Source organism: Nematostella vectensis, chromosome 6 (assembly GCF_932526225.1).
Source record: "Nematostella vectensis chromosome 6, jaNemVect1.1, whole genome shotgun sequence".
NCBI lineage: Eukaryota > Metazoa > Cnidaria > Anthozoa > Actiniaria > Edwardsiidae > Nematostella > Nematostella vectensis.
This window is the reverse complement of record NC_064039.1, coordinates 2336690-2352702: the sequence shown is the minus strand read 5'-3', so window position 1 is coordinate 2352702 and position 16013 is coordinate 2336690. Positions and strand designations below refer to the sequence as shown.

The window sequence follows — 16013 nt, the reverse complement described above, 5'->3', positions numbered from 1 at the left end:
ACAGAGAACCCAAAAAGCAGTGAATGTGCTATCAGAAACAAATATCATAGTCACAATTAAAATAAACTACACATTTTATTACTGAGAAAAGAAACCATTCTCTACATCTTATTCTTATGTATATATATACATTTTTCAATTGGAAATAAACAAATTTGGAGATATATTTTTTTTCGTTAGGTCCTTTTTTTATACATCACAGGAAATTTAGAAAAAAGGGATTAATTACGGGTTATTCCGTGTTTCTTGTGTTGGTTCTGACCCCTCGACCGGAAATGACATGCACTGAAACATAAACGACATCAACCAAATTCTGTCCTTGATATCATGTTACATGACCTGTCAACATGTCACAAGACCTCTCAACCAAATGTGACATTCTTGTGAACATAGTCAAGTTCATATATTATAATATATATGTAATATATATGTTTATTTCTACACCATTGCAGCTATCATGGCTGAATTACAAGTGAGAGGTCGTCACACAGAAACTAACAATAGCGTACAGTCACAAAATCTCTAAACCTACCAGTTTTAGCTTGCGGTCCTATTATTTTCTCATTTCCTGATCTCAAATTATATCCATGTTGGACAGTTGTCATGTTATTAACCACAGATTTTAAGGGTTCAACAGTTTTAGCTCTTGCCATAAATTTCCGACATGCTTCATCCCTTCTCTCAGACAAAAATTGGAGAGACGTTGAGGCAAGGGCACTACTATAGCTCGTATATTCGTGCCTTAGAATGATTTTTAAAGCTCTTTTCTGTATAGACTCCAGGTGCTCAGATAGGTATTCCGGTAGAGCAGCCCATGGTAAGAAACCTCCTGATATCCACTGTATGTATGCTAAGCTGGTACTACACAATGTAACAAAACTGATATCCTCTTCAAAAATATGTTCATGATGTATTGAGTCAACTATTCCCTTACGAACACCCCGCTATTACGGCACCTCGAAATTGCGAAGAGAAATACAATCAACTCTCGCCTAACGAACATTTCGCTATTACGGCACCTCGAAATTGCGAAGAGAAATACAGTCAACTCTCGCCTAACGAACATTTCGCTATTACAGAAACTCTAATTTCACAGACATCCCACTTTTACGGACACCACGAAATTACGGACATTGACCATAAATCCCCACCAAAACTGAAACACAAAGAAATGATTGCCATATATATCTAATAACGCTGACTCTCCCGATTAGAAACACTAAATTACATGAATAGGGCTTCCCGTAGTAGCGGTAGGACTGTAATGAGTTCGTATATAGCACCGTACCTACAGTAGCGTGTTGATGGGACGATGGTCTTGTAGTGTGAATATCACTGTATGTCTAATGTACCTGTTTAACAAATACGACCATTTCTCTCTATTGTATACAGCAGCAGGAATTTGTTTTTTTAGCCTACAAAGAAAATAATGAATGAAAACGCTCAATGAATTACAATCACAGCAAACGTTTGGTGGCTCATTCAATCAAAGCCGCATTGTCACCAGTTTACTTCCGGAGGTCCGACGGAAACCTCAAAACCGTTAAAAGACAAAAGAATCTATTAAAATCCGAGATCTTAAACAGGCCATCCGCTCTAAATTATCAATCACATCCTCAAAGAAACTTCCAATGAACAAACTGCTTTCAATATTTTGAATTATTTTTTCGTTTTCCGTTAAAAATCATCGGAGACTGTTACGTAATCGACCGGAAGTAAACTGGCGACAAATGCGGCTTTAAGCCTTGCAGAAGTATGCTCACTGGAGCGCGCGAGGGAGGAGCGGGGGGGGGGGTATGTTTGAATCTTTTTTTCACTGTTTCTGACTAAATAGATAGACCTGGCCAGGGATAAAAATCGAAATACTCTATGGATGGGAATCATAACTCGAAAACATTCTAACTACTCTACATGGTGCATAATGCTTTCTAAATCTTACCGTTTTGTAAAAAGCTTTAGATTGCATGCTAAGACCTTCAGACTTCTCCACCAGGTCATCCAATTTTTCTCCCCTTTGTAAAACTGCTTCTATTGTACCATGCTATGAAGAAAGTAATGGTTAAACTACAAAGAGGGTACAATCTCTTCTTGATAATAGGCGAGCTCAGAAGCAGCTCATTGAGGCAGGGCTTCTGGAATTACGCGGTTGTGCAAAAGCGCGTAATTTGGCTTTCTCCGCGTAATCCGCGTAAACCACAAATTTCCGCGTAATCCCGCGTAATTTGGCTAAATTTTGAAAGACAAAACATTTGAGTGCACAGCTTATATGTTCTTTTAGGGTTCTTAACTCTATTTCTCGTAAAAAAGAGAGTATTTCTCCGTAAGAGTGCGATATTTCGAACTGAATTTCGAAAACAAATAAAATGACTAGGCGTTCTTTGCTAAACCGCGAAGGCCTTGGACTAACAATAAAATGCCTTTTTTAATTGGATGGTGACTAGAAGCCAATGAAAACTCGCCTAAGATATTTTCGCGCAAAAAATTAACCGTTTCACGTTATTCCGTATTATCAGTTGATATTCCGTGTAATTTAGCGCGTAATTCAGTAAAGAATCCTGCAAAATTTTGATTTTTAAAGAAACATGTATTGCAAAATCCCGCGTAATTTAGCGCGTAATGATCGATTTTCCGCGTAATTTAGCAAAGAATCTCACGTAATTTTGAGTTTTTTTCCGCGTAATTCCAGAAGCCCTGTTGAGGGGTGTAGACAGATCTCCTGGAAATGGTATGCAAAATAGGTGTCAACTCACCCGCTCTTTAGGCGGTGTCACAAGATTTTGGACCACATCACAAGCCTAATTTTTGTGAGAATGTTCATACATTATCTGTATTCACCTGCATTGGCTCTCTTGGGTTTTTTTCACATATTTCCTGAATTTCTCCTGATTTCACAAGTTTTCTGCCCATGTTGGGTTGACAGCTAAAAACCCCCTCTGTGGTCCATTACAAAATTCCAAACATCTACCATTCTTCCAAACTTCAATTCTTTGGAAGCACATTGGGAGGAAGGACAATATTGCCTTATTTACGGGCTATGTCTTGACTGCAGCCATTATGGTACAGTACGCCATGTAAAGAAAGATTATATAACTTACTAAAACTATCTTTGTTTCATCTAATTCTGCTTGTACTTTGGTCATAGCATCGGCCTCTCTTGGATTCTAGTAGAATGGGTGAAAAACAATCAGTGTTTTATAGGTAAAACTAGGTATTATTGAAGTAAGATTAAAGCCACATTGCCACCAGTTTACTTCCGGTTGATTACTTAACAATCTCTTATGATTTTAAACAGACAACACGAAAAATATTTCAAAATTGTAAAAGCAGTGTGTCTCTTTGAAGTTTCATTGAGGATGTGATTGATCATTAAGAGCAAATGGCCTGTTAAATAACACAGATTCTAATAGATTATTTTGTCTCTTAACAGTTGAGGTTTCTGTTGGCCCTTTGGAAGTTAACTGGTGACAAAGCCGCTTTAAGGAGGATTGTGGTGCAACTTGCCAACATTTCATAAACAATTGTAAACATTAACAAAGTGGTTTATCGACATCCCTTAATGTACAATGCACACCGTAGCTGCAATCCATTATTTTGTGTACCAATAGTAAGCTTGGAATTTATAATGGGTCCTCTCAGAGTCTTCAGAATACAGAGTGATATACTGTAGTTGGTTTGCAGGAATGTGTCCAGTAGTTTTTCATTATGCTTGCCTGGAGCTTTTCTCTATGCATTCAGGTCTTCTGTTTGTTCTTGCTAGGCAAGAGCTGGGAAAGAGGAGAAGTGTTCTTTGTCCCTCTCCTTTCTCCTCCTTGACAGCAGGCTTGGCCCAAACAAAATGATGCATGAGCCCATGTTAGCCACACCTTTGTTATTGTTTTCAAACAATGCTGGAAGACAATGCTGGGAGTTTGGGAAGAAATGCCAAAACAACCACCTAAATATTAACAAATTAAATAAAAAATATTGCAACAGCCTCCACAAATCAGCAGATGAAAATGGATGCTCTTGGTACTTTGCTAGAATGTCAAAATGGTGGCTTACATATTGTGGTGCTACGATATGCAGTGTACATTAATATAGGAAATAAAATAATTTCGATCAACCATTATTGCTTACACTTGAATAAAATAATTTCGATCAATCATTATTGCATACAATTGAAAACACTTTAGTCTATGTAGGTACTGTATATCCAAAAAAACCATCCATGATTCTGTTCATTTTTTGATGAAAAATAATCATAGTTAGCAGGGGAGTTAGAGATGAGCCTCTCTACTAACTATGAAAACATTGGTTACTCTCTTGTTGAAGTAGCTGATGGAAATGGTTGCTTTGTGTGATTTAGTATTGTGTGGGAATGTAAAAAGTCTGGTATGATTGGTCCCCTCATTTGCAAGGCATCTACCATGGGTTCCTGAGGCTGAATGTCGGCTCCACTAGCATGCTAGGGGGTGATGGGTCAAATGGACCGGTGGTCAACTGATTCTCACTGGTTTCCAGGGTACAGGCAATCATTTACTCTGATGATATTTGATGAGATGGGGATTAATTTCCTTCCACAATGTATCATGAAATTTCCTAATTTAAGTAATCCACAACTATGCAGACTACCTTTTTCTTCAGCTTGTTGAGTTAACTGTCTGAATATGAGTGTTTCAACTTTGTGTGGCATGTTTTACACCTCTGTGAAAAGAAAGTTACTGTATTTTGTTTTTATTTTTAAGCTTAAACCCTTTGCCAGAAAAAAAATCCAAAAAATGTACTTACTTGGTATTTTTGGAGATTTTCTTCACAAGCAGGAAAAACTATGGTACTGTGATAAGGAAAAATATATATATACTGTATATTAACAGCATTTTTTAAATCATTACCAATACGCAATCAAGTTAGTACAAAGCATATATTAATTAAGCAAAACACATGTACTTTTATACATGAAAAGCCTTCATGCACTTACTCTGGCTTTTTATTTTACACATAAAACTAAAAACCAAAAACCTCTTTACATAAAAATACAGTTTAACATCATTTCATGAATAACGCTACTTAAGCCCTAAATCTGCAGAACAAAAATAGTAAAAGCAGAAAAAATAATTTACTTTGCTGCAGCCGATTTATACTGTGCAGGTGATATTTGTGCTGAGAAGTCATCAAGAATCTGGAAATGGAAAAAAATGTTAAAGAATGGGAATTTGCCAGATCATAAGAAAAGTGTTACCAACCATGAGTAAAATGTAGTTTCATACAACAAAGAACAATTGTTGTAGATTAAACTACAACATCTCTATAGAGAAAAAATTATTTATTGAAGAATCAAACTCAGGACCTTGAAAACACAAACAAGATTTATAATTACTCTATAACTCCTTTTACATGGTGTACATAAACTTATTGAAACTACAACATCTTTCTAAAGCAAAACAATTCATTTTATTGAAGAATTGCAATACCTTATTAAGTAAAGTGAAGGCAACTCTTTGGGGATACTCATGGTCGGAAATTACACATGCACCGAGAGAATCAGCACGAACAAACACGTGGCACATATATTCTGTTATGATATAAAGTAACAACAGATCAGTACACTTTCGTAAAATCAAGTATTGCAAGCTACAATGCTAGTCAGAACATATTCAGCTTTTTTTTTTTTTGTACAAGACACCAATTTATTTCCCCATACCCCTAGAAAAAAGTTGTTGCAGGCTGGGCAGAAAAAAAAAGATTTGCAGCAACACTATCTATAAAAAAGCTTAGAAAAGTAAATAAGAAAGAGCTCGTACATCAAAAGATTTCACCAGAACCCTTTGGCATTTGGCAGACATATTGTACTCCCAACCACAAATCATTCAATAGATAAAATTACAAACAATAATTGAATAGAATTTCACTACCAAATATTAAAGATAATTAAAGACAATGAACAAAAATGCAACTGACAATCTGTCAAACCTTGCTCTTTGACTGACGCTCTTTCATTTGGCCTTGTTCTTTCTACCAGTATTTGACTGGTAAATTGCATAAACTCTTTTACACTGAAAGCAACCAAAATAAATATGGGACCATCAAAAATCATGAAAGAATCTTTCCACAGGTCCATAACTACATCAGCATATCACCAAGAATTATTAAGATGTCATTTGATTGAATAATTCTTAGAAATATACTGTATAAATTGGTGCTTGAGTGAGTAAGATGAAATCCCAGCTATTCACTAAGCCCAGATATTGGTGTTCATTTATATTGCTTAAACTTTTAAATGAACTTAGAGAAGTATAGAACATGCGAATTCAATCATGCGTTGATAAACTTAATCTGGATTTCAGCCACCAATCACAGTTCATCATTGGCCTCAATTCTTTTTTACCAAGTTTTTTCCTTATTCTTCCCCAGGGGCTATTTTCTTGTGAGTGAAATGTTATAGGAAAATACCCCTGGGTTTCCTAGAATCATGTCCCACTGTCAAGCACTTTTAAATTAAAATGAGTAGAAAGAGAGGGGAAAAGTTTAAAACAACTACAGTGGTCAAACAGAAAGAAACTTTGATGTATGAAGAGTTTACAAGTTGGCTGTTTGTTGAATGGTGTACTCTTGACGAACTGTTGTGTACTGTCTCATTATCTATCATGTCACCTCTGAATGCCTGTGACATAGCACTGTAAACTATCATCTACCATGCATCATTTGAAAGGGGCTTTACAGTAGTTACAGTATACCAGATTTTTTTGCTCATGAATATTGTTCAGACCTTTGCTGGGTTAGAGGCTATCACCAATGACTTAAAAATGTTTTGGATTTTGCTGGGTATGAAAGAGAGGAGTGAGAGATGGCAAGCAGACGTATGAAGTTTATCTGATGGTGATGCCATGATGCCTATTATAATAAGTGCCAATTAGATAAAAAAAACATGGTTTGTCTTGGTTCAACCTTGTCACGGAGTCAAATGTTGGCTCAGGTTAAGCTTACTGTCAAAGAAAGACCACAGAAAGTCCAAAAAAGTATTCTTAATTTAAAAGGCAAAAGTAACAACACAAGGGTACTTATTTACTTAAATTGGCTAAACTGCAGAATACCCGTCCACTTATTTGCATTTTCCTTGTATTTACTACCTCGTTCTATAGAAATCGAGGTGTGAAATCTCATTGTTAACTCGGATCCGTTAACTCTTTGTGGACGGGTATTCTGCAGTTGCTCCCTTAAGTTATTTATCTTGATAATCATTCGTACTCTTTCCCACCACCAAAAGAGACACGTAGATCTTATGGTATCTTTGTTTTGATTTTATATCACTGGGTTATAAATATATGCAACTACATAGCTAATCTATAAGGATAGGATATCTAACAAAACTGGATACTTCTCCCAGTGACCATAGGCCATCATGTTTCTCTCACCTCGATCGCTGGAAATACCCGAAGGATTGTAGATCCGCCGCGCTGACGAGCGCCTTCACCTTCACATCTTTATAATAGATCCCTAAATAATATAACTTCATCGCTTGTGGACAGTATAGTGCTCTATTTTCGGTAGAAATTTGATTCAAACAGACTTCGGATTTCTGGGTACCTCTTTTCTCTTTTAACCAACTTTACGTCACCTTTCGAGGGATATGTCTATATTTGGCCATGACGCCTGGTTACGTGGCGGAATAGACGCAATATATTCATATTGCGTGACTGGTCACGCTGAATGGTGTTTTATTTCGTCCAGAAAAAAAAAAAAACACGCAGACCTACAATTTGCAAAACTCGGTGTAAATATGGAAAGTAGCAAGCAACAGTAAGCTCAAGGTATATACAAACCAAACAGATAATATTAGATGCAGGAGTGTTTTTCGTTTGCCGTGGCAGGCGTGACTCTCCGACCAATAAACGCCAGTTTGTTCGTAGGTGAAAATTATGCTCTCAATTTCTCAAGGACAAAAATACCCACAAACTCTCTTTGTTTTCTAAAGGGCTTCGAGCTCTTTCTAAAACACTTTCTGGGTTACCTGTGGCAAAGGAAATCCGAGAGCTATGTAGGAGTCACGTGATATAATAAACCGAAAACGCTTAGAGCCAAAACATCGTCGACTTCCTTGGTGCAGAAAAAAAACTGTTTGTTCGGATGGTTACTTCCATGACCTGTATGAAAACTCTCTAAATGCAAGTTACAGGAATGCTTCAGCCACGTCCGCTTTATTTTGAGAGCTTTCAGCGCTCGACACATCGGCGGTCTAGGCGAAATCGTAATCAACATCGTCATCGCCCTAAACCTGAATACGAGAGAAATATCGTTTCCGCGTTCTTTGCGTTAGCTTCAGCGGTTCTGCTGGCGATTGCCGAGGCTGAGCCAAAGTGGATTAAAATTATTGGTGGCAAGTGCAATGGCGACTACATAGGCTTATACAAGGTCATTGCTTACAAATCGTCGTCGGATCTAGGTAAGCTTTGGCCTTGTGGGTGAAGGGATCTTACATCTAGCTTTGTTTTGATCTTAGTCCAGTTAATGTTTAACCCAGGCACTTGTAAATTTCTCGTTGCTTAAAGGTTAATTGCACAACTCAAACATTAATTGCATAATATTCAAAAGCAATAATCGGTCAATTGTTATGAATGAAAAGTGGCATTCAACTATTTGAAGGTCTTGATGGAACACTTAACAAAATATATAATATATAAGATATGCCATAGGCAGTGCACAAGGGGCTGGAGGGTGCGCCACAGGGCTGGAGGGTGTGTCACTGGTTGGAGAGGGTGCCACAAGGTTAGAGGGGGTGGCCCTTTTCAGAGCTCTGGGACAGAACCACCTTACACGTTCCCTAGAGACTAAAAATTGGTTTCAAGGAAACTTGTTTATCTTTGTGGAGATTTCAAGTTATCCAAGTTTTAGTCATCACTGTTAGTTCCACTGGGAGGAAGGTTCCCAGACCCCTCTCTACACAATGTATCTTCAGTCCCAAATTCCAACTTCATTCCCCCTCCAGAGTAAGATCAGTACAATGCCTTGGTAGTTCATAATGAGACTGTGGCGAGTGTAAGGAGAGGGCGTGTGCCCAGGTTGAGGAGCTTTTTAGCACCTTTTTTAATCTGAAATAGGTAGAAATGCTGAGCTCTTGTGGAGTCACACAATCACCATCCTTGGTATTATTTACCCAAGAGCTTACTTTCCATGAACTCACCCAAGTTCTTCCATGGCATATTGAGCCTGAGCTATTTCTGATTATACTTAAGGTATCATTATCAGCCAGGTCTGATCTGAGCCTTTGTGATGTAATTATGTCCTAGAACATGACCTGAAGGAATTAATCCTGTTTTGTGTGATCACAGAGCAATTTTGCTACAGTGGGAAGATGGTATTAATCTTGCAATTTGTGGTATCCATTTGTTGCATTGGAATTGTTGCAAGCATGTTTGCATGCCTCTTGGACTTGTGTGGAACTCTCAATAAAATACTGAGGTGGCTCAAAAATAACTCTGTGGCCAACATTTTGACAGGTAAGTGTAAACATAGTCACTTCTTTATTAATATTTAGTGGTATACCTAGAAATTTAACCTTAAAAGAACAAGTCAAACAACAGAAGGGGGGTCTCCTTGGACTTCCAAATAAAATTTGTAAGAGCCCCCACCTCCTTAGCTCAACTGGGGGATCTAGGTTGTCAGGTTTTCCTTAGATTGGCAAATAAAACAAAAAAAATAACTCCTCATACACAAATATATGAATTGTAGAATGAGATAATAAGCTTGTGTGAATCATATGGATATGCTCTATTGATGCAATATTGTGTTAGTATATGACAGTATGTAATTTTTCCAGCTGTGTTGTGTGTGGCTACAAATGCAATGGTTTACTGGGTGAGTCATATACTGGAAAACTCTGCTGTTGCCCAAATCCCAGGAAACACGCCATGGACTAAAATCACTGTTAAATTTGAAGTCAGCTTCTTTCTAGTGACTGCTGCGGGTGGTTCGTCCGTACTGGCTGCTGCATTTGGGCTTCTGTACTGTAAGCATCGACAGAGACATGCAAGAACTCAGTCAGAAGAAGACTTGTTGTCCATGGAGTTGATGTACTCAATGCAAGCAGCAGATGGCTTGTCTGAGATCCCACCTCCTGCGTATGCACCTTAGCTAAAAACCTGTGGTACCTTTCAAGCCTTCCCTAATGAAATGCTACAGTTGTTAAATAGGCTAAAGTTTACTTTGCATTCAATTACACAGGCAACACAAGTGTGCCAATTTTTGGTTAGTATCAAAGTTTATCAGTCCAGATACAGTACTGTATGTTGTTAGCTGATGCACAGAGTTACAATTTTTGGCACAATACTGTTGAACCCCACTATGCTTGTTGATAAAAACACAGTTGAGATTCAATAGGTGCCATTATTAAAGGTTTCCTTGAAAGCAAGCTTGGATAATTTTCTACTTATCGGGTAGATTAACAATAACCATGTCAAAGAGCTCAGCTTGAGTAAGCACAGCCCTTATAGGGTTACAGTACATACCGTCATTCATCAATAGATCATGTTGTAATCCACTTTTTTTATTCTAATCAGTAAAGAGTTTTGAGAAATGTTGAAAGAAATATAGTAAGCATGTAAGAGATAGTATTGTATATAAAATCAGATTAAGGTTTAACTGTTACTAAATAGTTGAAGTAGTAATTCACTGTTTTTTAAGGTACATAATATGAAACAGCTCTAAAAACAGCTTAAAATATAATGTAAAAGGATATGAACATTGTTTCATGGCCTGACGTGTTAACCATTACACTATCACAATGATACAACCAACCAATGGGCTGGAAAGAGTTTGTGGGACTTCCCTCACTAAATTTCTAGGCTGTACCTGTAATGGAAAGTTTATGCAAAGGCAAGAGTTCAATACCGACATCCAATACCGACAATACCAACAATACCGACATCCTTTCCTTAGTGTAGTATTGGTTGGTTAAACTTTCTTAGGATGCTACCTAGAAATTGTCTGTGTACAAAAAAAAACATGTAAATTGAAAATAATACTGACATTTCAAATAAAAATACAGTACATTCTCTTGCTGTCCAGTTGGATAAAATGGAAAATGTATTGTATACCCCTGACCTTCAAATTTATTTATATCTTTTAATTTGGATATGAACATAATGTGGTCATGGTTATGTGTTTTATACACAAGGTATGGATTCGTGATGATATCTCCCACCCTCTGTTTTTTTTTATCAACTGTTTATCAACAAGTTTATCACATTGCAAGCATTAAAAATATGTGAAACTCTCCAGCTTATTTATCTTTTGTAACAAAACAAATATGATATACTACAACAGTGTTTGCTTGTTCACCGGGCAAGCACCCATTCCTTTGGAACAACAACTTTTACAGCTTGTGAATCATCCATCAACTTCAATAGGTAGATTTGCCCACTCAATTGGTTTCTTGCCTCGCTGTATCAAGTATTCGTTAGCTTTCGAGAAATGCTTGCATCCTAAAAACCCTCTGTGGGCAGACAGTGGGGAGGGATGAACTGCTTTGAGAATGCAATGTTTCTTCTGAAAAACGCAAAATGTTTGAGTTACTAGAGAAGACATTTCATAAACATATCAATTCAGGATTTTTTTTACAACAACAAAGAAATGCATTCTAGGAACGGCAATTTTGCCCCCTTTAAAAGAAACTGTGGGCAACACACACTACTTATAGCAACCTTGAATGTTTTTTGAAGTGAAGTAGTTTTTTGAAGTGAAAAACAAGTCTGATCGGCATGAATTTATAGCCAACCAATGAGGCCAAGAAATGCTTGATTGCACATCTTCATAAAAATAACGGAATCCTCTTAGCTATAAAATTCTTTAAACTTTGCCTTGATGGCCATGGTAGTGGACATCTACAAATGAAATTTTGCAGGTCATCTCACCAGAGGCCAGAGGATAATAATGCGCTGTCATTTCACTATAAATGGTTGGTGCTTTTTTGGAGTTTATTTTTATAATAGATACCTTATCAATAAAGCTGCCTTTTTTCTGTGCATATGAGCCCCAGAGTAAGAACACTACACCACTAAGATTCCTATTAATCCACCTTATGACAGCATCAGTAAATTGTTCCCAGCCCTGAAACAACCAAAATTTAGTTTACTGGTAAAGCTGTAACTTAAAAAAAAATATATATAATTCAAACCTTTTCTTTGTGTGAATTGGCTTGTGAGGCAACCACCGTCAGACAAGCATTAAGCAATAGTACACCTAAGAGAAATGGGTCAACATTACCAAATCCTGCAAGATGTACATGCAAGCATTTGAGAATCATCACGTATCACCCACGTATAAGACAACAGAAAAAAATTTCATTCATGAAGTGATTTTTTTTTACCATGTACTGTACATATACTATTATACTTTTAAAGCCTTAGACTTAATACAAAGGTGCAATGAGCAGTTACAATTTGGAGGTTGGGGGGTACAAGATATTTAAGAGGGTGTGGCAGATTTATTCTTTTGTTGATTTTCTAAACCACTTCGTTTTTTTTTTTTTGGCAAATTCTCTGAAAATATGGGGTGGGACCAGCTCATTAACAGAGCTGCCAATGTAGTAGCGCCTTTTAGGTGGGTAAAATTAATATGGCATGTGTTTGCCAAAATCTTAGATATGAAGCTACAAACAGGTCCGTATCCAGGGGGGGGGGGGCTGCGCCATCATGGGCATAATATGGAGAAAACAGTATTTAAAGATTGAATAACAAACGACTCACTTTTTGGTTGCGAAGGGGGGGCAACACGCACCCTGTGCACCCCCCTGTGTACTCACCTGACAAACATTCCTTCTCATGGAAAGTCTTTGAAAGTTTATAAAAATGTCTCTGAGTATTGATACTCCAGAAAAGTTTACTGACATAGACAACAATGCAGAATATCCTGTTAAAGGTGAGTTGCAAGTGATCATGGGTCAGAAATTAATGTGATCAAAGATTTTAAATGGAACTGAAGAAAACATTAAAGGATTTTCTTTAGAGTGGAATGGAAGGTGCATTATCATGTTTCACCAAAAGTGAAAAATCAGACATGTTCCTATTTGACTAACTATTCTTGAGGCCTACCTCCCCCTCCCCCTCCCCCTCATCCTCCCCACCCCCACCCCCTGTTTCTTTATTTATAACTGGTAATAAAAATTTACCTTGCTTTGCCCAGCCTATTAAATATCCATGACCAGGATGCTTGAACCCATCAATGTCGTTTGACAACTCCTTGTATATATTAACCAGACTAAAAAAATATATAAAAATAAACAGAATAAAATTCATTTAAACATACATAAACATCCATCACAGTGGTTTGATGCACAGCTATAAAAAAAATTTATGTGACTCATCCAAATTACAAAAGACAACCTTGTTATTCATGTTCATTCTCTGTGGACCAAGATGTTGAAGCTGCAGAGCCCTTGTGTATGGTATATATAAATACTGTACCTTGGAGGAACTGAGACGCCAGGCTGCACACTAAAGCAGAGGCCTACGTATAAAAAAGATCATGAATCATATAATGTACAAATAAAAGAGGTTGGGGATTGTTTAGAATGGAAAAGGTCAAAGGTCCATAGCAAAGCCAAACATTCTGGGAGAAGAGGGTTAGGCCACTGACAGAGCAAACAACCCTGGGAGAAGCCATGCATAGTAAGGTAAATAAGGTGAAGTAACACCAGGCCCATAGCCAATATCTTGTGTTCCTTTCTAACAGTGTAAATCAATGACCTTTTATTTCTGTGCTTTTCAAATTAGCCTGTTTAAAAGAAACTTGAGTTGTCTCTCCCTCCCCACCTAGTGGGTGGGGGAGAGGGGATAGTTTGCTCTTGTGTCTCCTCTCACTCTACCAGAGCCCTAACTTACCATGAGCTTGATTCAGCCCATGATATGGATCCTGGCCAATGATAACAACCTTGGTGTCTTTAATGTCAGTGTGAAGAGTAAATGAGAACACATCTTTCTCTATGAAACAAGAAACACAAGGAACAATATAAAGTTACCAAAACAAATCCAGCCTACTATACCTTGTTTTTTAGAGAACTTATAGAGTAATAGCAGCCATGTCTTTCATGATACACCCTTCAAGCAAGTACACAGGCTGAACAGGGTGCACGTGCCAACCCCCTGCCCCCTCATGGCAGCCAAAAAGTGATTCCATAAGATACCTATGAGTGTGCACCAAAAAGTGATTCCATAAGATACCTATGAGTGTGCACCAAAAAGTGATTCCATAAGATACCTATGAGTGTGCACCAAAAAGTGATTCCATGAGATACCTATGAGTGTGCACCAAAAAGATTAGATACCTATGAGATACCATTAGATACCTATGAGATACCATTAGATACCTATGAGCTATGACTGTGCAGCCCCCCCCCCCCCCCCTTCAGCAAATCCTGGGAATGCACCTGCCCTTCCTATAAAAAGCCTGTCACTTTGCCCGCACAACAAGGAAACATCCTGCAGAGAGGATTCACTATGTCTGGCTGAGTACCTGACATAATTTTTAAGTACAAATCTCACATAACAGTCCGATTTTGGTGCAACCATTTTGAAGCTGACAACGATTGAGTTTAGATGAACTACATGGTGCATCTCAATGTACAACAGTATAATATGTACAAGAACAAAGTTACACTGTACACCATCTATGACAAACCTGGTGGATAGACTGTTTTCTTGGCCCGCTCCGATTCCACAAACTTCATTAACTGAATAGGGATTGAAAAGAGGCAACAGCATTACATAGACTGTATGTATGTACAGAATAAGCATCAATTTTTATCAAGTGGTGTTAAATAAAGAGGATTAGTTGGGCTGAATGGTAATACGTGGAGGCACTTCAAACACAGCCACCTGTAATTTTAACCAGAACAGAAGACCAGAAGATGTCTACTTCATTGGCAGGGGATAGAATGGTATGGAAATAGGTAGCAAAATACCCTTGGACAGCCCACTAATCCAACCATCCATGGGACTGCCATTTAAAAGGATACTGAAGTCACAATACTAAAACAGCTTTCTTCCTACATTATGACTAACCATAGTGATCCAGAAATACCCAAATACAGTCATCTCTAATAGTTGACCTTTGTCAAATACCACTCCATTCTTCTATTACTATATTATTATTATATTATTGCTTAAAGGGATGGGGGGGTCCAACATATTTTGGGGGGGTTGAGTTATTGGTTTAGTTTTGCTAGCTAGTTTGGTGATAAAACAGCTATGCAAGTGGGCCAGCAAGAATTTAGGGGTGCCCTAGAGGGGTGCCCTAGAGGGGTGCCCTAGAGGGGTGCAGCCCCTTGATGACAGGTTAACTGACTACCAGCCAGTTGACTGGTTAAGCTGGTTAATTGTGTCTACCTTACTGACAGAGGTATAATTAAGAATGTTTTTAGTAAAGGTGATTTAAAGAGATGTAAATACTAGCTCTATTCTTACTACACCATCTCTTCCCCTCCAAGCCCATCCCCTCCCCCTATCCCCTGCCTCCTGGAAGGCCTAACTTACCCGTTCAAAGTAATCTTTAGTAAATTCCTCCTTTAGCGCTTTCTTCCACGACAGGCCAAAGTTTCGAGGCCCAGTATTTGCTAATAGCTTCTCCTCAGCTTCCATTCTTTTCTGATTCATTCTTGCTTTCTGCTCAGGAGACAAACTGATCGGCGATTTGTTATCAGCTTCGTCGCTGTCAGATTTGTCCTTCTCTTTGGCGAATTTCGAAGGTGGATATTTGGATGCATTTTCGGTCTCATCCGCTTTTCTTTTTGTCGCAGGCTTACCAAAGAAACTACTAATTTTGCTTTGTCCGGTTTGCATGTTAATGTTGGGATCTTGCTTGGACAAATATCCGTCCAAAGTTGTAAACACAGCCCAAAGGATCACCTCACACAGGTTTCACATGGCTACTTTCCCGCTATTTCACAAAACAACCAATCACAGTCTTGCGAAGTACAGGCCAAAACTTTTACAAGGGGATGGGGGGGGGATATAAATTGTTTATTTATCATAACGAAAAAGAAA

At 37.9% G+C, this 16013-nt stretch overlaps 3 protein-coding genes across 6 annotated transcripts; 1 reads left to right on the top strand and 2 right to left on the bottom strand.

The window, feature by feature from the left end:
• Window positions 1-56: 56 nt before the first annotated feature.
• On the bottom strand, window positions 57-7603 carry LOC5501957 (synaptobrevin homolog YKT6). 2 transcript variants are annotated; one of them, XM_032370224.2, is made up of 9 exons: window positions 7392-7603; window positions 5950-6032; window positions 5451-5551; window positions 5100-5158; window positions 4768-4813; window positions 3096-3161; window positions 1940-2041; window positions 1353-1415; window positions 57-285 (listed from the first exon to the last, which is right to left on the bottom strand). In XM_032370224.2, exons 1-8 carry the CDS (start codon window positions 7490-7492, stop codon window positions 1380-1382), a joined length of 594 nt encoding a protein of 197 aa, XP_032226115.1. In that variant the 5' UTR covers window positions 7493-7603; the 3' UTR covers window positions 57-285; window positions 1353-1379. The 2 variants fall into 2 exon arrangements, with proteins under 2 accessions (XP_032226115.1, XP_001623189.1); XM_001623139.3 differs by having other exon boundaries at window positions 57-1415.
• Window positions 7604-8017: 414 nt separating this feature from the next.
• LOC5501958 (transmembrane protein 127) lies at window positions 8018-11248 on the top strand. Of its 2 annotated transcripts, none has more exons than XM_048728673.1 (3): window positions 8018-8419; window positions 9306-9473; window positions 9929-11248. In XM_048728673.1, exons 1-3 carry the CDS (start codon window positions 8140-8142, stop codon window positions 10105-10107), a joined length of 627 nt encoding a protein of 208 aa, XP_048584630.1. In that variant the 5' UTR covers window positions 8018-8139; the 3' UTR covers window positions 10108-11248. The 2 variants fall into 2 exon arrangements, with proteins under 2 accessions (XP_048584630.1, XP_001623179.1); XM_001623129.3 differs by having other exon boundaries at window positions 8019-8419; window positions 9794-11248.
• LOC5501949 (uracil-DNA glycosylase) lies at window positions 10504-15938 on the bottom strand. Of its 2 annotated transcripts, XM_001623140.3 has the most exons (8): window positions 15504-15938; window positions 14650-14701; window positions 13854-13952; window positions 13437-13479; window positions 13142-13230; window positions 12149-12213; window positions 11968-12081; window positions 10504-11520 (listed from the first exon to the last, which is right to left on the bottom strand). In XM_001623140.3, the coding sequence occupies exons 1-8, from the start codon at window positions 15807-15809 to the stop codon at window positions 11362-11364; spliced, it is 927 nt and encodes a 308-aa protein (XP_001623190.1). In that variant the 5' UTR covers window positions 15810-15938; the 3' UTR covers window positions 10504-11361. The 2 variants fall into 2 exon arrangements, with proteins under 2 accessions (XP_001623190.1, XP_032226114.1); XM_032370223.2 differs by lacking the exon at window positions 11968-12081.
• Between the last annotated feature and the right edge of the window lie 75 nt (window positions 15939-16013).